Source organism: Leptidea sinapis, chromosome 8 (genome assembly GCF_905404315.1).
Source record: "Leptidea sinapis chromosome 8, ilLepSina1.1, whole genome shotgun sequence".
In the NCBI taxonomy this organism is placed as follows: Eukaryota; Metazoa; Arthropoda; class Insecta; order Lepidoptera; family Pieridae; genus Leptidea; species Leptidea sinapis.
Genome location: NC_066272.1, coordinates 9,895,459 through 9,920,505, shown reverse-complemented (window position 1 = coordinate 9,920,505; position 25,047 = coordinate 9,895,459). Strand labels below are relative to the sequence as shown.

The 25,047-nt window shown below is 33.3% G+C and overlaps 2 protein-coding genes across 7 annotated transcripts; one reads left to right on the top strand and one right to left on the bottom strand.

Annotated features, from left to right (window-relative positions):
* Nucleotides 1-1,329: 1,329 nt before the first annotated feature.
* LOC126965621 (uncharacterized) lies at nt 1,330-2,327 on the bottom strand. Its single transcript, XM_050809292.1, has 2 exons — nt 2,180-2,327; nt 1,330-1,877 (listed from the first exon to the last, which is right to left on the bottom strand). The coding sequence occupies exons 1-2, from the start codon at nt 2,247-2,249 to the stop codon at nt 1,657-1,659; spliced, it is 291 nt and encodes a 96-aa protein (XP_050665249.1). The 5' UTR covers nt 2,250-2,327; the 3' UTR covers nt 1,330-1,656.
* Nucleotides 2,328-5,987: 3,660 nt separating this feature from the next.
* LOC126965608 (microtubule-associated protein tau) lies at nt 5,988-24,611 on the top strand. 6 transcript variants are annotated; one of them, XM_050809267.1, is made up of 9 exons: nt 6,004-6,100; nt 9,650-11,078; nt 11,210-11,253; nt 11,581-11,740; nt 14,222-14,430; nt 15,714-15,899; nt 16,828-16,998; nt 17,133-17,159; nt 17,393-19,158. In XM_050809267.1, exons 1-9 carry the CDS (start codon nt 6,071-6,073, stop codon nt 17,456-17,458), a joined length of 2,322 nt encoding a protein of 773 aa, XP_050665224.1. In that variant the 5' UTR covers nt 6,004-6,070; the 3' UTR covers nt 17,459-19,158. The 6 variants fall into 6 exon arrangements, with proteins under 6 accessions (XP_050665228.1, XP_050665223.1, XP_050665227.1 ...); XM_050809269.1 differs by having other exon boundaries at nt 6,006-6,100; nt 17,129-17,159; XM_050809266.1 differs by lacking the exons at nt 16,828-16,998; nt 17,133-17,159; nt 17,393-19,158 and adding exons at nt 16,137-16,166; nt 22,386-24,611 and having other exon boundaries at nt 5,990-6,100.
* Nucleotides 24,612-25,047: the final 436 nt, after the last annotated feature.

The window sequence follows — 25,047 nt, the reverse complement described above, 5'->3', positions numbered from 1 at the left end:
TCATAATACTTAAGACCAAGATTAATTGTCACATTTAAATGCATGTCGCGGTACACCAGTGCGTTGGCAGAAATTTAGAAATGTTGCAGTCAGTCAAACGAAGAAAAGTAGCATATCTGATTGGATTGATTGGCAAAATAGAGGAAAAGGTAATCGTGGCTCCGGAATATCTGGAAAACTATCATAAAACAGGAAGAAGTTCGTTGAGCTAACCTTCAGTTGTTGACAAGAACATGAAAAGTGGACATTACCAGTGGGAAGCACCTTTGCACAGGATGCCGGCTAGATTATGGGTACCACAACGGTGCCTATTTCTGCCGTGAAGCAGTTATGTGTAAACATTATTGTGTTTCGGTCGGAAGGGCGCCGTAGCTAGTGAAATTAATTGGCAAATGAGAATTAACAACTTATGCCTCAAGGTGACGAGCGCAGTAGTAGTTCCGCTGAGAGTCCCTACGTGTTTCAAGAATCCTGAGCGGTATTGCATTGTAATGGGCAGGGCGGATCAATTACAATGAGCTGAAGGTCATGCTCGTCTTGTCCCTTATTCTTAAAAAAAAAAAGAGAGAGCCAAGAAAATCTATAAATCTGCCTTATAATTTTCGCGGTCTATCTCTTAGACAAAAGTCAAGAACTAAGATTGTCACATATAGATCTAAAATATTCTTAAATTTAATAATAACTTAAATTACTTGAAAAAGACAAGCGTTTGCTTTTTTTATATAAAAATAATAATTTTACGAAAATAAATTTAAATAAAATAATAATGCTTATTAACAAGGCGTTGTTTTAAGATCATTTGATCAGCTAATAAGACTATCTTACGGGTACAAAAGAATGTTTAACAAAAACTGGCCTCTGACTTATATTATACTAACTGATGCCCGCGACTTCTTCCGCGTAGATAAAGGGTTTTTAAATATAAGCAAGTTTGTAATTGAAGATTATCTCGTGTCCTATTCCTGTTCCGGTTCCCGTTTTCACTCCTGTTCCGAACATATTATATGAATATTATTTTAAGGAAGATTGCTATATAGCAAACTAAACCTATTATTGGTATATATATAGTTCAACGACCACAATTTCAGTTTTTCACAATTTCCGCGGGAACCATGGATTTTTCCGGGTTAAAATGTAGCCTATGTCCTTTCCCAAGCTCCAGTCTATCGCTGTACAAAATTTCATCAAAATCGGTTCAGTAGCTCCGGCGTAAAAGTAACAAACTTACATTCACATTTATAATATTCAGTAGGGATTTTTTTTAAATTGACCTCCCGATGATTTGATTATTAATACGTGCACTAATAAAATCGCTATAAAGAAAATCGCTTGTTGTACCAAATATTTATTTAACTAACATTATAATGAATCATAATAAATTTAAGCTAATCTACTCACAATAGTCAAGCACTAAATCCGAAATTATTTAATAGTTCGTTGTAACAGCCACGAGTTTCAATACACATTTACATTGCTATACCTCCGTCCAGTCATTCAATAGTTAACACGGATATGGAATTCACAACACATATTTCATTGCACAAACTATTCTTTCCATTACACCTGATATTACAAATGAAAGTTCAATCTGTACGCGGCAGAAATCCTTCCATTCCAAAATTCAATATAGCCTTACAGATTATATTATTGTATGTTTTATCCGATTCTTTGTGGAAAAAATCCACCTGGTTTCTCAACTTTGGGAGGTGGAGTCGAAGGTATATCATTCTGTACCCTTAAGAGCCAAGGGTTGTCAATCCTTTGTGGAGTTTGATCCGTGTCTTTGATCTGAATACTGGGCGAAGGTGGAATATCCAAAACTGGCAACTTTCCTTTCGAGTTTATTGTTGAATTTTTCGATTGTGAATCCATCTCGCCTGAAAAATAAATTACATTAATTGTAACTTATGTAGACAAAGCAATGTATAACAAACAATTTCTTATTGTCAATAACTTTTAAAGTAAAATACATTTGTACCGTTTTGCTGCATTGCGTGTTATTCAAAAATTTAATATTTCAACAGATGTAGGTAAACCCTCCAATATCGTGTGCTACTTTCAAGTGATAATTAAATAAAGTTACACGAACTGAACACTAACAGCATTTAAAGTACTTAATACGTTATCAATGCGATAACAAACAGACTGCTAGGAATCAAACAAATTAAAAAATACTTACTCACGTCGCCGCTGTCTATGCTTATGTTTTCCAGTCGCGTATTTATAATTTCTACGCCGTTTACAAACATTTACACTGAACACCGGACTTCACTGATCGGCGACACGATATAAAATGCGAGATATTTACTTAATAACGAAGTTTTATATCTGACTCACTCTTGGCAAGAGAAGCGATCAACGACCACGTCATTCATGGCTGACGCTAGATTCTATGACGTTGTGGTAATTTTCTCGTAACTGTCCTGAGAGCAATATTCGCGGGGTTTGCTCCAGTTTTTAAATATAAAGCAATAAAATTGAAATGAATTAAAAATAGAAACCTGTTTATTATATTATATTATTATTATATTATTATACTTAAATCTCGTCATTGCGAGTCCTTTGTTTGTCACATTCATTTAAATGATAAGTCACTATTGTTCTTTCATAGTATATATTATAACCTTTGTTCGTTACTCATTCACGTATATAGATGTAACTTATTGTTTTGGAATTCAATAAATATCTTATAATAAGCAATTTATATTATTCGACTAATATATAAGATGTCGTGTTGTTAATGTTTCGTGATGTAATACTGAAAGGTATTTTTACGTGTTTTTATACTTAATAAAAACAGTTAGTCTGCCGAGTTTGTTTCAAGGTTAAATGAAAAGATAAAATCTTTGTAAACCACTTTAAAATGTTATATTTAATACCAACATTACTATTTCTTATAATAAAATGAGTTTATAGGGTTGTAAATAGAGACGTACTGATAAAAATATTGATTTTTCAATAACACAGGCTGTAATTGAGGTTAAAACACTGCAATTTTCTTTTGTCTTTTACAACCAGTGGTTTGGTATTTACTTTTAATTGTTATCTAGTAGTAGTATTTAAATAATGAAATGAAAAACTATCAAAATTTGCATGTTTTAGCGATGGAATTATTAGAGGCCCGCCGACCTTTACTAATGAAAACTTATATCCATTTCTGAAGGAACCCACCTCTTGTTAGCAAAAGAGCCTCAGAATAAACTTCATTAAAATTATTTCGGATCCAGACTGACTCAGAAAAATATTTTTAACTATTCTATAATATTAAACAAACGACTAAATCTATACATATAAATAAAATTGGAGTTTCTGTTTGTAATATTGAAATAACCGTTTTTTACTACATGTATATGAATATATATACGGTACATACACCAAAATAACATTTTTGTCTGTCTGTTTGTTAATCTTTGAAATGGCTAGACCTATTTTGACGGGACTTTTATTGGCAGGTAGCTGATGTAATAAGGAGTAACATAGGCTACGTTTATTTTAGAAAATCCTTTATTTTAGAAAAATAAAGTAATATTGCAATTTCCAAGAAACGTTCTAACTCTATAAATAATTTATATGGCAAAACAACGTTTGCCGGGTCAGCTAGTAACAGTATATATTTTGGGCATCAACATGATGTTAAGAATACGTTCACATTCGCATTAAACTATCAACACACGTAACATACATCGGGATAAGGAAATTACCTTAAGACATTTTAAGAGCTAACATAGCCTCGATTCAAACTGTTGTCGTATATCAATTACTCGTCAATTGTTTGAATGTGATGACGAACATTTTACGGTGACCACTTAGCTTGACTATTGTGCGCAATTTTCACTGTTCATTGTGAAAACCTTGCAAAAGAAAGAAGCAAAAAGCTTCCTGAGTTAAGAGAAAGTGATGTTTCTAAGCATTCTCCTATACTAATAACTACATAATACTATTCCTATGTGAGTTTTATTTAAGACTAGCTGACAGACAGACGTTGTTCTGTAGATAATAAATAAAATCCTGATTTTTATTAAAGTATCAATAATATTTCATTTCATCAAGAATTATATCGTAAAATATGCTCCCTGTTGTTATAAATTGTTTCTCAGCAGAACTGTCAAACCGTGCGTCAAAAGATTCCCTCATACAAAACAAATATTGGAAATAAAAATCAAAGGGTCCCAAATCGAAATAAAAACTATCCTATCTCTCAAGTTGTACTAAACTCCGCTCCATGAAGTAATCCCCATTAAAATCCGTTCATTAGTTTAGGAGTTCACTGGAAACAAGATCAGGACACTGAATTTATATATATTATAAGATATAACAAGACAGGAAATAGGGGTTGATATAAAGTCGGCAGGTACAGGAATATTAATGCTTAACAGAAACTAAGGGATTAAATTTTTTTACTGATTCCAGACGTAAAAAGATTTTAGTTCTCTGTAAGAGCTGAAAACGCCATAAAAGACTCTACATTTCGTCTCTAAAGATAGGCTATTACATAAAAAAACATAAACGCTTAAATTGTTAGTTTTGTTTTCCCGTTATTGAGGCTAAGCTGTGTAAATACCAAGCATAGCTATTATGGCTCAAGGCTCCTGGGAGTGTCACGTCTTCAAATTAGTCAAATACAAATGAATACTTCCGGGAAAACATTTCCACTTCAATAATTTTGTATGTTATGATTTATTTCATTCGCGTAGTTATTCTATACATGAAACATTGTAATAGAAATAACTAGACGATTACATTAAGACTGACTTGACTTTCTTCAAGGAGTCGCATGAAGATTATCATAAAGTTTATCAAAAATATTATTGTTAAATTCGATTTTAATAATGGTTATAACTTATTAAGTTGTTATCATCATAGGAGTAATCGGGCAAGACTCGTTCGGGTTAATTACCACACTCGCATAGGTTAGTGTCGAGAACCGGAGCCCATCCCCCCTCTCTCAACAAAACATGACAGCGGCTCTCAAAGAGAGTTTACCCCAGGAGGCTACAGGCTCTACTGGAGTCGGAGAATCTGACAAGAAAATAACATTTGATAATTATATTAGGAGTAATGTAAAATAATTTGTTTACATAGATACTTTGAAAACTCATTGTTCGTTCGAGCATTACTATTATCGTCAACACTAATTGAATGTTACGATGCCGTATCGCTTTGTACAATCACAAAATATTGTTTTAATGCACGTATCGATATTAATATTATAATTTACACAATAATCAGCATTCGTTATCACGTGGATTCCTGAGTTAAATTGATCAACGAAATAACTTTGAATATCTAAGGCTGGATCTATAGAGCGTACTTAGAGTTTGCCCAGACTTTACTTACGTAAAACTAAGCTGAGTGTAAGCTTCGCATTATCTTTTATTTTCATTTTTATACTCAGCTGAAAATATACTGAACCCAAATACAAAAGTCTAGTTCGTGTTTTATCATAATCACCTTTTTACCTAAGTAAAGTCTAAGCAATGTCTAAGTTACTTCACATTAACAACTCGCATAAAATATCGCCATTTGTATGTGAAGCCTTGTTCCGGCATGATTTGATCATTAGAGGCACATGGGACTTTCCATCCATAATTCTGTAAGGTTGTATTTCAGCACGCTACTATTTAGGTTGTTTTGTGCTGCGTTACGATTCAGAACACGTCACCACTAATAAGTGTTGATAAATGCCGAGTTAGTAAAATATAACTAATATGTTATTGTTTGTAGTTAGTTAGTAACATATCGTTAGTTGTAAAATAACAAAGAAACCCGTAACGTGGCTTAGTTTAGTTGTCAGACCACTATCTATAGTCACGCTTTTAGTAACGATTACAAGAATTGATAAGAAAAACATTAAAAAATGTTTTCACTGTGTTTCACGGCTGATGTAGCTATATGTATACATACACTAGTTACGTATATGATGCGTCAGCTAAGCACCTCTATAGTGACTTTGCGTGATAGCGAAATAATAAAAGTTATCGTTTTATAGTTGAAGGAGATATCGCAAATAGGCGTATACATCGTGTGGGGATTATGATTTAGAGTTTTACAGCTCCGAGTTATTTACGCAATGGAGCAAGTATCTAACAACGTTAATCGGGTAAGGGTACCACGTTTACTGCACTCAAATCATTCAACACACAAAGCACGTAATTTGATGGTGTTATTAGCAACATTCATTGTTTATTAATATCTGTGCCCTGCGGTGTTACCCGCGTTTCAAATATTTGTTGGATTTGTATGTACGAGATAGACATATACCAGACTTTTTACTTCACAATAATTATGACTCGAGACGAGCTGAGCTGAGTTTAAATCTGAAGATCGCTAAATTATACATGATGCTCATGGATATGACTGTCATATAAAAACAATAATTATTTACATCCCAATGGAAGATGTTCGTTCTCACAAACCAACGAACAAAAAATTCAGTTATATGATTTAAATAAAACACTTTTAAAGTATTAAAACGCGTGTAATTGTAACTGTTTTTACATTAGATTTTTGCGTGGAAGTTACATTTTATTTTAGTTAACCCGACATTTGAAGACCTTGTCAGATCTCGTTTTCAGAGATCTGGAATATGGAAGAAAAAATCTAATGTAAACACAGTTACAATTACACGCGTTTTAATCCTTTAAAAGTGTTTTTTTTATTGTGTAACACTCGCGAAAATACTCAGTTATATGAGTATATATATCTTAACAATAATTTTAATTTTATTTTCATATCATCTCATTGTCAATAGTCATAATAATTATTTTTTTTAATTGATTAGTTCAGATTTATTTTTTATGTTATTTAAATACTACTACAACGGAATGAAGTCATTGAGACCATTTGTGACACTTTATGGCGCGCTAAGAAACGGATTAGGAAATATACAATGAAGGCCACCCATTATTAAGAAAGATATCAAACAAGTTTGTTATCTTTCAAAACCAAACTCAAAATAATTCATCTCTTGGATAAACAAAAGTCTTCGGAGGAAAAAATATATACTTATCAAATATAGCGGCGCACTTCTTCTCAATTTCCTTAATGATTCTAACTAAAATAAAAATAGTAACCCTACCTCCCAACCTAACATTACGATACAAACTCTATTTTGTGCACTCAATTTATGGCCTCTCTCGTCTCTGTATAAATCAATTAAACATTTAATCAATCAATTACAAATACAATTGTTTACAATACTTATCGTGAGTAAAAAGATCACTTGTATGGATAATATTGTCGTGAATAATAAAAAAAAAATTCGTATAGTCTATAACATTGCTATAATCCCCGCGCCTTGAGTTGGGCATGAGCCGCCATCTTTGTAACGTCATAGTGACGTCAGTTCCGGGCAGACACTTCTCAAATAGCCAATCAAAAATAATGATAGCATCTTTTTATGGAGTCATTGAGACTATTTGTGAGTTTTTATTTGAGGTGGGAAGGATTAATAGGACATAGCTAACGTGTTCATATAAATTTCAATAACAGAATAACTCTACGATATATACATAGTCAAAGTGTTCTATATAGCTTGCAATATGAAGGACGTGACAATTAAAATTGTGCCTTTCAAACGCCCTTAACACTTAATAATTACTATCATGATTAACTAAACGTAAATGGAACACGTCATGCAAATAATAATACTCCTAAGTTTGTGAATCACAGCGTAGTTAATAAATTGGTTTGAATACTGAAAGTGTGCCAAGTTTACTATTGAAAGGAAAATTGGATGAGATAATATAGCGTAAAGGAAAGAACTTTTATTACATCCTTATTTTATATTAATCTAGAACTGAATCTAAATAAACTTATATCGTTATTGTTTTAAGAAATATCAGTAATAGTTAAGGATTATGGGTGTTCAGACAAAAATTAGATTAAAAATCATTATTGTTAAAGACTTGTTGAGTCTCCTGCTAGATTTTGGCGAGTCAACATGTTCTGAGGATGCCTCGTGTAGAGGCGAAACACGTGTCGAATTGTTTAAAAGACAACTATTGGCGGAATTTACACTAAAGAAAGACTCAAAACGTTCGGATAATTATGGATTTCCGCGAAGTAACACCTAACTTCAATAAATTTTCTTAAGAATCATTATATCGATTTTTGAAGGGTAAACTTCTTTAGCGGCGTTGAGCACTTTTCCTGAAATGGGTATAAAATGTTAAAATTGACAGTCGTTGAAATTATGGATGAAAATTGATTTTTCTGAGAGATAAACTTTTTAATATAAAATAATTGTAATAGTTCTGAAGTGTTAAATTTTTCATGTTCTATAAATTGTCATATTTGTGTATGATAGCGCAATAAATGAATGCTGTATTTAACCACAGTACTTTTATACTGATAAAGCAGTCGAAATTATTCCCTAGCCATTCCTAAATATCCAAAAATGTACAACGTTAATGTTCAAGTTTTCACTTCTGCAGGAACTCCCGGAGTGCATTCAGTTATTTTTTAATGTGTGTCAACGAACTCTTTCTTAGCAAATACTTACTAATTTGTATTATGTCATCGTTAAAACGTATTAATAGACTAGATTATGATTGAATTAATAGTCGTTAAGCTCTATCTACTGATCTCGTTAACATCACACTATGAGCAGTGACAATATAGATGAAGTTGGAGCAAACATAATATAATTGAGTAGAATATTTATAAATATCTCAATTACAAACAAATTCAAATATTTCTATTCCTTGTTAGAGTTTTAAATCAATCGTCTAAGAATTATGAACTGATTATGATTTTCCATTGTAAAGTTTGTGTAGTACAACAGACAGAAACACTGTTTGTTTTTTAGTTTCCAGCTAAACAATAAACAAATACTGGCAAAATTCGGCTGTAATTTAATGTAAATTTGACAGGTTTCATAGTAACACTGTTACATAACAACAACGAACACGCGATCGACGGTTTATCGTAACCTGTACGTTGCTAGTATAACAATAAATTATTGATTTGTCGTGGAGTGATGTCGCTCATGCCACGGTCGGTTCAGACCTAAAATGTGAATTCACTATTTGATTTCGATGAACATCTAGTACAAATAGGCCTATGCCTATTATTATCTATGATAACAACACTAACAAGGGTTTAATTAATGTTTTATAACCATATTTCATCCGTGTACAACAAATTATGGAGCCATCTATCTTGATACCTTTCAAATAAAAAAGGTTCAATAAAAACATTAAGTCTTTTGAGTCTTGATAGTCACTTCAGTGATATCATGCATTGCATACTTGCATAGCGTCGTGTGCTGATTACAGATGTCACCTAATAAGATTACAAAAAAAAATCATATGTTCCAAATTATGTTTCTCGTAACTTCCTTCATTCCTTTTACAAAACGTAAATCTTCTGGTATTGATTTCTAAATTTAAATAATATTTAGGAAATTTAAAATAAAACGACCTAGTAGCCGAGTTCATGACAATTCGTGATTGCGGGTCGTTACGCTTTGAGTACGTTCGAAGCAATTTCTGGCAATGCCGAAAAATGGAACAGATCCTTCACATTCATTACAAATTGTTTTTATAATTCAATCAAGTTTTAGTTTAAAGTTTAGCTTAATGATAGATTAAGTACTCTTAAATTTAGGTAAACAGATTGTTAAATACATATATTTTTGTTTTAAAAGGCACCGGTAGAGACTCGTGCTCCAGGTGTTCAGAACAGCGCAGATTCAGTAGCAAATTCAGGAGCTGCTCGACCACAGCCACCACCACTTTTAAGAACTGACTCTCGATCTTCATTATCCTCACCTTCCCCTAGACCACCTGGTCCACAAATACAACAAAGACCACAATTTCAACCAGGAGGGCCTGTGAGTGTTGGGCCACAGTTTGTGCAGCGCCCCGCTCTTTTGACGAACAGAGCTCCCCCAACCAACCCACCATCAGGAGGACAGCCGGTTCGAATACAGTCGCCGCAGTATCGTCCTGGAGGACCACAGTCAATAGCACCACAACAAGGACCTCGCTTCCAACAACAAACTCCTCAAGGGACTTCGCGCCCACCAGCTCCAAATAACTTACAATTTGGCCCGCGGCAACCAACGCAATTTGGAAACGCTATAACGCCCGATGGTTCCAGGCCGAATATAAATTCACAGTCAAACGGATCCTTAAAGCAAGGTGTAGCACCAGCTCTCCATCAGCAAGGATCACGACAACCTTCGCAAACAAGCTTGAATAACCTTGATATATCTAATACGAATTCCAATAAATCAGCCAACCTGGATAATTCGAATGTTTTCAATGAAAACCAAAACATCAGTAAAATGCCAGAAGTTAATAATGAAATACCTGGGGGTAAAGGCAGAAGTTATAGTATCTCAGCGGCATCCGGTGTGCCAGTCAACAATGAAGCAGATAGACGAAAGTCTGTAAGTGCTGTTAGTGGAAGATATGACGATTTATCTGGTCGTGGTTCAGGTCTTGGTCAAATTCAAGAAATGAGAGGAAGTAAAGATAATGTCCGTGGATCAAAAGAAAGCATTAAGTCTGAAGCTTCCAACGATGGAAACCGGGACTTGATTGAGAATCGTCCTGATTCTCGTTTGTCGGGGTCTAAAATGAATGAATCATTTATGAACTCACTATCAGCCTTTGGAATAAAGAAAAAAACTGATGATGATGATGATGTTGTACTGCAAAATAGTTTGGCTCCGACTAAAAGCGATACGAATAAAACAGATTTATCTGATCGCTCTCCTTCACTGACTCGAAGTGATGAGTCTCCAGAACCTAAAAACTCATCTCAAAACTCTGTCGTGTCACAAAAATCAAAAACTCCTGAACCACGACCAAAGACACCTAAAACTGAAATTAAGCCAGATGCTGCTCACGATGTCAAAACTGAAGTAAAAAAGAGTCCTGGCCCAGCTACACCAAATAAGCCTTTAGCGAAATCTCCACTTTTAGAGTCAAAATCACCAATTATGGAGCCCAAGTCTCCAATACCACCTAAGAATAAGCCTAATGAACTATATACATCAGAGACACCTCTTGATTCGCAAAAATCTACTCCAAGAAAAATTGTATCCGCTCCAAAGTCAAGACCAAAAGGTAATCTGTTTTATTCGCTGAGATGATAATATTGAGATGATCCAAACACGTTTAGTATTTTATAATTAAATCGTTATAGTTGAATAGAATATTTACCATAGTCAAACTCTTATATTTACTTTATTTTACAGATGGTGACAATGATAGTGGTGTCGATGAGTCCACTCAAGGAAATGTAAGTTTCAATAATTACTTACCGATAAACATTTCTAACTATATTTACATTTCTAATTTCTGAGAACGCCGCTTACTTTCTTTTTAGGGTAAATTCAGTATTGTGTAGATCGAAAAGAATCTCTATATATCTATTATTAAATATTATCATCCTTCAAATTTTCTAAAATAACTTCAGAATCAACAAAAATTTGACTGGGCTGAGAGAAAAATGCGATGATCGTAGGTGTTCCAATTATATTAAAATTTGTCAAATAAAAATGAGAGTGCATTCATTGATCAAGAGGATTTGATGAAAAGAGTCTTTTCATTTTCTTTAAACACGCAGGACATGAATGGATCGCCACAGTCACCAAGCAAGAGGCTGCCTAGTAAGTTGCCCACCAAGGAGAAATCAAGCAGCAGCCTCAAGCCCAGCCTCTCCAGATCTTCAAGCAAGAGCGCTACTGCGAAGACCCCAGAAAACCCACCACCAAGCGACAAGAAAAGTAAGAGTTTTCTTACTCTCATTGCACACTGTGTTGTCTAAATGACAATTTACGGTAAGAGTACTACAAAATGTATGTTCATTTTGACTAGCAAGATATTATTCCATTGATAACAACGTTTACATGTCGCCGCCGATCTCGTTATCCATAATGAGACCCATTTTGATAAGAGTCGTTAGCTGAGTAACAAAACTCCACGTCCAAATTTGAAAAAGGTCTAAATGTCTATTAATTCTCTATTTTTGTGGCAACATATTTATTCCGTACAAAAAATAGTAGTTAGATAATAATATGTATAATCCGGCGTTCTATAAAATACTTAAGCAGGGTATAAAATAGTACATACGTTCAGGTAATGCATGAGTTATTATTAATGTGATACTTTGGCTACGTATGGAACACAGATCTGAATACACAGTCGGTAATTTGTTTTGTTGTCTTTACAAGAAACGAATTTAAAAGGGCATATAATATTTAAACGATCATTTTAAAATCGCAGAAGTAGTAAGCAGAGAAATGTATATTATATGTAGTCGGTAGATCCTCGTCCGCCACTTACCAATAATTATGTTTTAGATCTCTATATTATACTAGAAATAAAGGATTGCTTGTAACTAATTCTAGTAGGCTTTATAAGATGCATAATAGCTTTAAGGGTAAATGTATACACTTCTATAATAAAGTCCCAGCCACTGTTCAGGCATTATCTATAAATAAATTTAAATGTTTAATAAAAAAAATGGCTCTGTCGTAAATCCTATTACTCCACAGCTGCATATCTAAGTGATCGGACAGCCTGGGGCTAGATTATGATTATTTTATAGCCATTGAAATGACTGTACAATATTGTATAATTTTATTGAAAAGAACGCAAAAAAAGAATGCTGGGAGAGTTTCTTGCGCCGCTTCTCCTCTCTGCGCCATTTGTTTCCGAAGCGGTGGTACTATTAGAAATGACATCAAAAAGAATTCTAAAGGAATCAATTTTGGGAAAATAAATGCCTCTTATTACTTTTTATGCCTTTTGTCGAAATATCGTCTCTGGTATTTTATCAACGTATATTCGACACTTTATAAGGTCGGCACCGGTCTTGTGATTCTTCTGGTGCTGCAAGTGAATATGTGTCCCGGTGATCACATACCATCAGATGACCAATGGGTATACATATTTATCTTCGTCCATAAAAAAGCACATTCGGTCATATTTTTCCAGAAATATTGTAATCGTTTTGACTCAACGAAATATGATTCAGATGTTGATAGTTAGCCACAATCTAAGAGACTACTCAATAATTTTATGTTATTTAAACGAGATTGTTAAAAGACACATTTCGGTACTGATTGGGCGGAACCATATTGGGTTGTTCTAGAACAGTATTCACGAAGACTGAATCTTGTAACATACTTGACACACAAATATAATATAATAATAAGCAATAACATCAAAAGAGCAGTAAAACAATATTTTTTTTTTATTTCAGAATATTTATTATCTTAAAAATAAAACAATTTCACTTACTGAGATACTTAAACTAACATGATACACATATTGAGCGGCAAATCGTAGTGGATATACTATACATAATTTAAGTCGTTATATTTAAATTTACAATAATTACACAGAGTTACAATAAATACTAATTGGGTAGATACATTAATAACGAAATAGGTGGGTAGCGTATAAAATTAAATGTTTACAGTAATGAATGAAATACCTACACTATTTTATTATTTGTTATAATGTCAGCTATGAGGGTATTTGTTTATTAATAGTAGTAATCGTTCATAGTCATAGCCGGAAGCGGTATAACAAATAAGTTATGAGAAATCCTCCAAAATGTGGTATTTTAACGTCTTTTTAAAAACATATAATGATTGTAATTCTGTAATATCTTTTGGTAGGTTGTTATACAATTTTGCCCCTTCGTACATTATATTTCTTGTTCCGTATTTTGTTCTAGGTTTTTTAAGCAAATATTGAGGGCTTGTCTTGTTAGAATTTTTTGCATGTTTATTCTTTTTGTGAATGTAATTTGTGTGTGTAATTTATATATTTGATTTAAATTCATTAATTTTGTTTCCCAATTAATCAATTAATTTGAGTAATTTATAATTTGAGTATCAAATAGAGATGACATTTTCAGTGTGGTAATCAGGAAAGTAGTTCACTTTAAAATCTATTTACAAAAATGATTTAAAACAAAATATCGACTTCAAAATTATCTCTCCCTTAACGTCTCATAACCAAGTATCTAAAAATATGAAATTGTACTTTACACATTATCGTTGGACCGTCATATTCTATACAATCCAAGGAATTAAATACATTACCTAGTTAAAATATGAACAGGACGTTAAAATTTATAATATTTCATGCATTGCTCGAACGCGTCAGGTCTATATGGCATGCGTATTGTATAGAATACTGGAACTATTAAGATTCCTGGTAACATAATATTATGTTTTATCTATCCGTTCTAGAAGTTCCAATGAATAAAATCCAAGTGGGTAACACACCGTCGCCCAACATCAAGGCTGTGAAGTCGAAGATTGGATCGTTGGACAACAGCGCGTACAAGCCGGGCGGCGGGAGAGTGAAGATTGAGAATCGGAAGTTGGACTTTAACAACGTGACGCCGAGGATAGCGGCGAAGAATGACGCATACACTCCCAGTGGTGGAACTAAGAAGGTAAAAAAAAAAGGTTTTAAAATGAAAACTCGTTCGCGAAATGTCTGCTCTAGTGGACTAAAGGAGACTCGCTCGGTGAACATATTTGTATTAGTTACTTGAGGTCTTAAGCATTCACTTGATGCATTATTATAAATATCCTCCAATCGAGTTTTTACGCTTCAAAAACTGATGAGATTAATTACATAGTAAACTGATATCTGTAGTGCAATTTAAAAATAGAACCATCTTTTACTTCGAAACATGGCAACCCATGAGGTAACATATCAAAGGTTTTATTTAAATTTCTAACTGGGTTGCAAACATAAAGTTGTTTAATAAGAAACAATGAACAATTTAATGCGGGAAAGATTATTGTTGTTCCTTGTTCGTCGATGATTTTGAAAAGAAATCTCATTTGAGTTGAAATGAGTTCAAGAGAAGACAATAAGTGTAATGAACTTTAACGCTGCATGAGATTCAAGGGACGGCAAGAGCGGTTGTGTTTTAATTTCCGCGCATTATTTGAGAACAGTACTAAAAAAACCTTGGCCACAACTAGGTATTGATGGACTTACGTATATGTGCCTGGCCTCGGCCCACATTCGTCCATCTATACCTCCTTTGCTGGCCGTTGCAGTAATGTAATCGTATTTATAATAGGCAGGCCGGTCTATTTAGGAACGAAAATCAAAATTCGACCGCATGAAATGCTGCGCATCGCGTTTCTTCGGCAACTCTTAAAATATGTCACGTCGTGTGAGAATTAATTGGAACAACCCAATGGATCTTCAAAATCTAATAATCTAAACGTAATGAAGATGTCGGTGGTTTTTACATGGCGGCCATCTTGGATTTGGTAAATGATCCCGAATGTGTTCACTGGAAACGATTTATATATATTGTTACAATGATAATTATAATATTAGTAAAGATTTTGCTCAGCGGCAATCTTGGATTTTGAATTCGTTTAACATCATTCTGAGAATTTTGGAAATGATTATCTGTCCTTCGTCATAGCTTTCTGCCGCCGTCGCTATTTATTCGTTATAAATCTGGATCTCTCGGGGAAAAATAAAAATTTGGGATAAAAATTACTCTATATCCTTTTCTGTGCCCACGATAATCGATTGAGTAGGTACGTTTGAAAGCGTCACCTCGACTGATACCGTACTGAACACCAATAGCTTAAAACTTAATAGTTTAAACCATATATTAGAGCCCCTATTATTTCGCCTTTTAGTTTTGGTGCTCTAATCTATATTTATTATATGGTCGAGATTACGTACGTACGTTTTTTTTAGATAACTACAACCAAACTAGAATGGAACGTCAAGTCAAAAGTAGGATCACTACAGAATACTTCGTACAAGCCCGGCGGAGGAGACAAGAAAATCGAAACAGTGAAACTGGACTTCAAAGATAAAGCAAAGCCAAAGGTTGCTTCCACAGTAAATATTACCCATAAACCAGGTGGAGGAACCGTTAAGGTAAAATCATCTATTTAATTTATTTCAAATGAGACGTATCAAGATACAACACTGTAAAATTAAATTTGTCAAGCACTATCAGGTCTATTCAGGGACACCATTCGTAAGACTTGTTGAAAGTTGTAAGAATTGTTTTATAGAGTAAATTGTCAAGTTAATTGTAAAAATTTGGTTTGCTGTAGATCGTAACTTGTCAAAGCGGTAGAATATTTTATTTGATCTTTTCACTTTTCATAGAAATCAAATACAAAAACTGGAGAAAGAGATGTAAGTTACACAGAAAATTTGGCTTTTAAGTGTTTGCACTTTGTGTATTTTTTTTCAATGTTGGCTTTAGCTAAAAGTGTATACTTAGCTGAGAATCAAATATGTAATGGTGTTGTTCTTATAGTTTGTAAAGTGGGCACTGCCACGATGGAGGTCTTCAAGTAAACCAATTAATTTTGTTGTAAACCGTAATAAGGTTAGTCTAGGTGTTTATGGAAAATGGGAATGTTAGAATATCTCTGTTCACTTTAAAGAACTTGTTAATGAAAGAAAACTTAATATTTTTGCAATCCTTAACATAGCAATAAAAAAATTCTAAATATTCCATCCTATAAGATGCTTCATATGCACTTCGCAGACAGAGACGCAAGCCTTGCTAGTCAATTATATTTATAATACAAAGCTATTGTTCGTCAAAAATATATTTATTTAATGTATTATAATATTAATTATATATTTTATGAGAAATCACGTGTTATGAAATCAGAATACTACACTTAACACTTTTTATATAATTGAATTATAATTTTTGCACTTTGAGCAAAATTTCATTGAAATAGAAACACAACACACAACACAGATTTAAAATGTATTTGTTTGCATTATAAAATATCGCTTGTTCTATTCACATGTTTAATTGCACGCATAATTTCCAAAACAGATTGAAAACCAAAAGTTGGAATTCAAAGCACAAAGTAAAGTGGGTTCGCTCGACAATGTGAAACACAAGCCTGGAGGCGGAGATATCAAAATATTCGACGATAAGGATTATATTAAGCAGGCGGGAGCTCAGTCCCCCCTCCCGATCAGTCAAGGTCATTCCAGACAGGAGGTGAGAAGCGCAACCCCTTAGTGGCGACCTTCCATTTCATAATTTTTGTTCCTTTTCGTTTATTTTGGTGGTGGCTTTGAGTTCATATCATTTGTCCTCGGACATTTGTCTAATATCCATTTTGTTTCAGGCAGAATACTTATACACATTTTATTGATCAGGTATTTTTTGTCGCGTGACTTCCTCATACTAACTTATCGTAATAAATTTGGGCCGGGTTTTGTTTTCTGCTTGGTTTTGTTTTGACTTTCATTTTAGGTTTACTGTGTTTTGTTATCCTAACTTAATCACTAATATTTGATTGGATTACTTATTGCATTTCATTACTGTGCAAATTTATTGTAAACATTTTGAATGCTAAAATTATCATAAGTAATTATATTTTCTCCCGTAGAGTCCAGTACCTCAAGCTACGCAGCAGGCGAAAACGGACGTGAATTTGAATAATCAACAAAGTTAAACAATTCGTAAACCGGTCCCGATGCTAAATTTACTATGAGTCCAAGCATTTAATAATAAATAATTGTTTAATATTTGTTTAATTAAATAATTTAGAATCATCCAGTGATTAAGCGTTAACAGTATTTATATTCTGTCAAACAATTGAGTGCCAATAGGAACTGAAGTGATAATATATAGAAATACCAATTGCGCACCATTATTCCATTGATAATTTGTAGATCATTTGGTTTCATTTAGATGATAATAACTATATAGTTATTAGTGCGGCAACAGGAAGGATTTCGGACACTGGCCCCTGTATTTTCTCTTCCGTGACTGACCCTAGCTACTCAACTTTCTCGCTCACAGAAAAACCAATTTTCTATTTCACTCACACAAGCCGAAAAGTTAGTGTCGTAAGCACTTATTTGTGATAGACTCTTCAGGGCTCCGGAATTGTTTTTGCTCCGCACTTTAAAAACGCTTTATCACTGTTTTCCATTTCAAAGATGTGAGTGTATTAGTTATATTATAGATAGTGTTTATCGAGCTTAATTTGCGTTTTATTCGTTTAGGTGCATCGTCGTTAAAATAAAAAAGCACTTGCTTTGCGTAGAGACTATCACTACTAAAGTAATTGTTTCACATCTTTTAAAACATAATAATTCTACCGTAAATTTAAATAGCTATCACTAGTTTTTTATTTTGCCATCTAAGGTTTTCTTGGAAGCTATCAAACGATTATTAATTTCTTTACAAACTAATGACAACTTTATCTACACCATCATCAACTTCATAAAAAAGATATTGCTTTTTTTATGCCCAATAAGTTGACTGTTGACTTGGGTCAGACTAAATAAAATCTGATGAGTATGTGGCCTGGAAATGATACGAAGTTAGGAATGCCTCCCGCATAATAAGAGCCTTTTTGAATTTCCTCTGTTGTTGTTGTTACTTACAAATATATTCCCCAATAATTTGTTATTATTTTTAAAGTAATAGAATTAGTAACGTAAGAAATCAGATCAAAAACAGATCATCATCTGTGGGCGAAAGATAAATGGAAAATCTGTTGTAATGTACCTGGATGAAATTACAATATTCTTGTTTAATCAAGGTTAGTTATAACCAGGATATTATGTAAACCTCAATTTAAGGCAATCATTTCTTTTCCAACGTAATCTCTTCTGTGTGAAGAATTCTGAATAGCGTTTGACTGATAAAAATATTATATAATCTTAAAATATGTTTTGTATGTATTTATGTAACAATTTCATTAGAATTAAGTAGATTTTAGATAGTTTATATTTGTGTCACTTATTGTTTTGCATAGTTTATCGATTAGGTTTAAACACAGTCAATCGCCATTTTTTATTCTTTATTTAATATTGGTGTCTGTAGTATCACTATCTCTATTGTTTCTAATGGAACAAATTATGGTTTACTTTAGTAGCTGTTCCAGAAAATGGACGATCCTTTCATGAAATTCGGAAACCGAGTTTGAAACTGTTAAAAGCAATGAAACTTCTGTGTCTGTTTTGTCAATCCATTCCTTGGTGTCTAATATTGATATTAATACAGAATACCATATAAGTCTCACGAATTCTGAACTACCATTGTATACACACATTTTACAACACCATAAGTAAAATTATTCGTATTTGATATTGTATTGATAATTGTGAACGTAAGTTTTAATACACAATAACTTATTAATAACACTATTGTTTTATTTACACGCTTCGTTAGAGCTTCTATCATAATATCAAGTAGAATACAAATACAAGTAGTAAAAGTATTCAACAATAATGTATTTGCAGTTGCAGTTATTAGATATCATTTGTACCATCTATTACACCGCACAAAACCGAGCACATGTTGTGTTGTTTCAGGATTTTGGTAAGTACCCACTATACCTACTTTTACTATTTATATCATAATATTATATTAGATTAAAACCTAAATGATTGCGAAACTGAAGTGGCAGTGGGCAAGGCACATGGTTCGACGGACAGATGGCCGGTGGGGCAGAGAAGTCCTCGAATAACGACCAGGTAGCGTAAGACGCAGTGTTGGTAGACCCCCCACAAGATGGACCGACGATCTCGTCAAGATCGCCAGAATGCTTCGGATGTGGGCAGCGCAGGTCCGATCGTCGTAGAGATCTTTGGGGGAGGCCTCTGTTCTGCAGTGGACGTCTTCCGGCTGATGATGATGATGATGATTATATTACTTTCCGAAGCAAGTTTAGAAGAAAAGCAGTTTTAGCTTAGATTAAGTATCATGACTAACCTGACCACTATGTTGGTATTGGTATTTACCGAACCCCACTCCGACAAGAAAATTTGTAATAGAAATTGTGACAAACTAGTACAACCAAGGATCATCTATGTTCGTCATCTATTTATCCAGATTTTTTTATGAGAAAATGTTACAAGACGGAGAGATAGACATCCTGATGGTAAGTGATACTCCATCCCATACCATACCCATTACAATTACCTTGTCCCTCAGGATTCTTGATGGGATCTAAAATTCTTCCCATTTGCCCTAGCCACTTGGAAACATTTGATATCATTTTTCATTAGCACAGTTGTTTCAGTCGCTACAAACTGAAACACACTAGTGCTGTACTAGAACTGTAGTGTGAAGAAGGTCTTTTTTACCCTTTACCTAGTATTTTATTAGATTAGTATCTGTACTGGCAAAATAATATGCAATAGAACAAGTGTACCTACCTATTGCTACCAATGGAATGAAACTAATTTCTTTATAACTTATCTCGATACCGATATTATAGCAGGTTTGAGGGAAATTAATCACTTATTTGCATTCAATGAATAAATGAGCTCCAGGTCACCTCATAATGAATGAACATGGCAGCCATGGGCGGCCCTACAATGCCAGTTTTTATCAAATCAAATCAAATCAAGTCATTTAATTGCATAGATTGAGTGGGTACATTGGTGTTACATTATAATTCAAAATTATGTCTTCTTGCCAAAGTGTTTGAGCGCATCATCTATAATCAACTTTACCCTAGCCTTAAAAATGTGTTAAACCAACAACAGCATGATTTTATAAAAGGAAGATCAACGGTTACTAATTTACTTGTTTTCACTGACTTCTTAACTGATTGCATGGACGGTGGTCAACAAATTGACGTTGTGTATACAGATTACACCAAAGCTTTCGACCGCATAGATCATAGAATCCTTCTTCAGAAACTTGCTGGTCTTGGTATTAGGGGTTTAGATTTAGATGGTTAAGTTCGTACGTAAAAAACAGAACTCAGGCAGTTGTTTTAAATGGCTACACCTCCTCATGGATCACGATACCTTCTGGAGTTCCTCAGGGCTCACTCCTAGGTCCTTTATTATTTATCTGTTTCATAAATGACATCGATACATGCTTTCATCATTCCAATTATTTACTTTTCGCTGACGACATGAAGATATTTCGGCCTATCAATGATATCTATGACGTTGATCTCCTTCAGGAAGATCTCAATAGACTAGCAACATATTGTAGTAATAATAAGCTTTGGCTTAATATACCTAAATGTCTTTTTATAAGTTTTTCCCGTAAAAAGCTAATCATCAAATTTAATTATACTATAAATAATCAATTTCTATTGCGGGTCGATTGTGTCACAGATCTAGGTGTAGCTCTTGACTGCAAGCTAACTTACGAATGTCACATCGACAATATTGCAAATAAGGCATCACAAGCACTTGGGTTTATAATACGTTCAGCGAACTGCTTCAAGAGAATGAAAACATTAAAAATTATTTTTTGCGCTTATGTTCGTAGTCATTTAGAGTATGCTAGTCAAATCTGGAATCCGGTATATATGATACATAGTAAAAGAATTGAACAAATACAGAAAAAATTTACGAGATTTTTAAATTATAAGTTCAGAATTCCCAAAACAGATTACAAGACTCGGTGTACTCGATTTCATCTCCTACCATTAACACTCCGTAGATCCATGGCTGATATTACGACTATTATGAAAATTGCTCAGGGTAAGATTGACAGTCCAACCTTGTTATCTAAAATAAACCTCAATATACCGTACCAACATTCTAGAAAAAAGAATCTCCTCCATATTCCACTCATGCGCACAAACTATAGATCACACTCCTTTATACCACGTACTTCGTATAATTTTAACAAACTAAAATCATCCGAAATAGATCTTTTTTGTTCCAGTTTAGGTAGTGTTAAGAAACATATTATACAAGATTATTTGCAAGTCATAGAAAAGTAATACAATGACAACATAATATATGTATACTTTAAGTCAATTTAAATTGCAAAAAAGCGTAGTTAACTAGTACATAGTAATGCCTTTAATTAGTTTAAGCATTTGTAAAAACGTAAAAAAAAAATACTATTTAATACCTATTTGTGGAGGCTTTTAATTGGCCTATATATAAACATGTAGATATATGTTTTTGTATTGACGGCTGTTAGCCACCCTATGAAAATAAAATAAAATAAAATAATCATAGGTGCTAACAATCTGCCGGGTAGGCATGCAAAAATAATATTTTACAATTCTTACTCTAAGTTTACCGTGAAAAACATACAACATAGAAATCAAATTATTCATAAAAGTCTATCCACCATAATATTATAAAAATGTGAAAAATAAAAATTTGAAATATCTGAATTAACTTACTCTAATGACTATACATTCATGTCTGTTAAATATTCTTTAACTGAATAATATTTCTTCGTCATTAAAAATTCCTTAATTTTATTTTTAAAAGAGTTAATATTTAAGTTTTTGTCCGCTAATGATGCTGGTAGCTTATTATATAGCTGAGGAGCTATATTAAATATACTATTACCAAAAAGTGCCGTTGTATGCTGCGTGAAACAATAACTTAGGTTCTTAGTTAATCTCTATCAGATATGTTAACAATAAATCCTTACAGGATGAGTATTACGAAGAGCACTGGACAGAAGACCAGCCATTGACAAGGAGTCGTTCTGCAAGATTCTCCCGCACGCCAAGGACACCGCGGGCGCTCTCTCCACGAAAGATTCCCGATGATCGCTTCTTCAGGGACACGATCTATAGATCCTCTAACAGGCCCATCAGCGCTCGTGATCCACCGAGATCTGCCTGCTCCAGACGATCTTCGATATCCCAACGCCCTGCTTTTACTGTTTACTAAACCAAATTCAATTTCGCGTTTTCTTTGAAGCCAGTACCACACATTTGAATAAAATACTATATAAAGGGTGTTGTAACGTTACATAAGCAGATACTATGTCTAAGAATGGCCTAACTGCTAGATCAGTCAATGTTCATAATATATAAATATTCATCTAAGGTCCGTATTCCTGAAGGTGATACAACTCGGAATTCGTGATCAACACCTATGTTTTGTAACTCGATATAACTCGATCAGGGATTACGTATAGAGACGTATTCCAATACATATCTGAAATGACTTCTTTTAGACGAATATAATCCGAGCCAATTGAGGTGCCAGTTTTTCATTAAATATTGTTTGTGTACTTACTACTTACTTTTGTCATTCATTGAAACATCGAAAGTGGGGCGAATGAATGATAAAATTTATGAAAATGGTTTTTACAAATAAAATAGTAATAAAGATAAAAACATCTAGAACATCAATTGAATACGATTGTCATGCAAATTAATGTGAAGCTACAGACCTGGGGTGTAATAACCTCTGTACACGTAGGTTGTTGCAACAATATTTTATTAATTGGACGTAGGTTGAAAACGTTCCAAGCCACGAACATCACATTTTAAGGAATTCTTGTTTAAAGTTTCATAAATATAAGTGTATTCCATACATGTGGGTTGGGCTACTAAGTCATGATGACATTTAAAGAGTGACAGTAGGGCTGCAATTTTTTGTCAGTCCGTTAACATGAATCACGTGACCAGTTTTGTGTTCTTAACTCAATTTCGACATGATTGTGGTTTGGAACGTTTTTCTGGAATAACATCCAATTGTTTAAAGAAATATGTAGGTATTAGTCGTGATGTACCTATACTGTGCTGAGATTGATTGTTGCGTAGATGCGTAATTCGAACAAGTGTGGAGGATTATATTATCGATATATTTTGTCCTATTTGCACAACCTAGGGAAGGTGCGTGATCTTTGCACGCCACACACTTTTCTTCGTGCTTATCGATTTCTTACAATTGGTGTTGCATGGATGCAAAATGGATCTGTAGATGTTGTGTTGATATTTGGACTTCACAGAAGGGTCACATGGTGTTCTAAGAGGAGTGCCCTGTGACAGCATAATACTTTATATTAATCATGTAGTGTAGGCACACGAAGTCATTAGCCGTTAGTAGGTATTTTAAGTAGTATCTTTTAATTGACTACAGTGTAGCCAAGGTAGAAAATATGTAAAAAGAGGAAAAGGAAAAAAAATATAGATACATTAACTGGATTATGTAGTTAACAATTATAATTTAGTTGGACTCAATAGAGCTGTCTTTGAAGTCTAAGAAATCTCTTTAGTTTTTCATTAGCCGACTACAAAAAACAAGGGGATTATTTTTTTTTAGTTTTTAGTCCATTTTTTTAATAATTAATAAATTTTACCTTATAACATTCCAATAAAATAAAACATTAATATAAGTAAAATTGTAGGAAAATTTAATACATATTTTTGTTCTGATGATTTATGAAAAAATTAACCTTATCTGATAACAAATCCTCATCAATCAGATTTTAATCTTTTACACTATATATCCCTAGGTATAGTAATTATACTTGCATAGGAATTTTTAAAGTCAATTAGTGGATATATACTGATATCAGTACATAGCAAATAACTTAGATTACAACAAACGGTTACGATTTACAATTCTTATGGTATAGTACTGATACCAGCTATTGAAACCTTTTGACCTCATTGAATGTTAGAGCGGTATTATCAATATTGCACTCTCGCTTACACTTACGGGCTCAATCTCTGATATTCTTAAATTTGTAACAGAATTAGCCTCGCGTTAGTAGTGTTACATACATTATAATTGTGTTATGGAGTGTAAATTAAGATATTTAAGCACAATTTTACTGTATCTTCATGTTAGTCGACACTTTATAATTGTTATTCCAAATATATTATGTCATGTGTCTTAAATAAAATTATAATAAAGTAATAGTGTTTTCCTTTCCCCTTGACCATTATATCAAAGGGATTTTAATGTTAATTAGGCTTGTCTAAAAGCCACCAGTGTTTTATTTATGAAGAAACAAATGACGGAATGGGCATAACAAGTAAGACGGAAGTGCTTACCAATAACAATGTGATAACCTATCGCAAGATTCCAATTTAGGCGATAATGCACCTCTTATTAGATAGACACGTCAATATAACAACTTGCAAAAACTTAACACTAATTTAAATATTCATTAATACTATAAACAGCCATTTAAATAGTCTCGGTATAAACATTTTATTTTGAAAAATGATGATGCTATCAATATGGAAAAAGGTTAAAATACGCAAAATATACCGATCTATCGTTATTTTTAAAATGGCGCCTACGTAAAGTACTATGAACTTAATTTCTCAATATCCCTCATATTGCAATT

Excerpts from the sequence above, each read along its gene's own strand:
- LOC126965621 (XM_050809292.1), bottom strand. The coding sequence starts at position 2,249 with ATGTTTGTAAACGGCGTAGAAATTATAAATACGCGACTGGAAAACATA. Across the intron at positions 1,878-2,179 it reads CATAGACAGCGGCGACGTGA|GCGAGATGGATTCACAATCG; the intron begins GTAAGTATTTTT and ends TTTATTTTTCAG.
- LOC126965608 (XM_050809266.1), top strand. The coding sequence starts at position 6,071 with ATGGAGCAAGTATCTAACAACGTTAATCGG. Across the intron at positions 11,079-11,209 it reads TCCAAAGTCAAGACCAAAAG|ATGGTGACAATGATAGTGGT; the intron begins GTAATCTGTTTT and ends TTTATTTTACAG. Across the intron at positions 14,431-15,713 it reads CCAGTGGTGGAACTAAGAAG|ATAACTACAACCAAACTAGA; the intron begins GTAAAAAAAAAA and ends CGTTTTTTTTAG.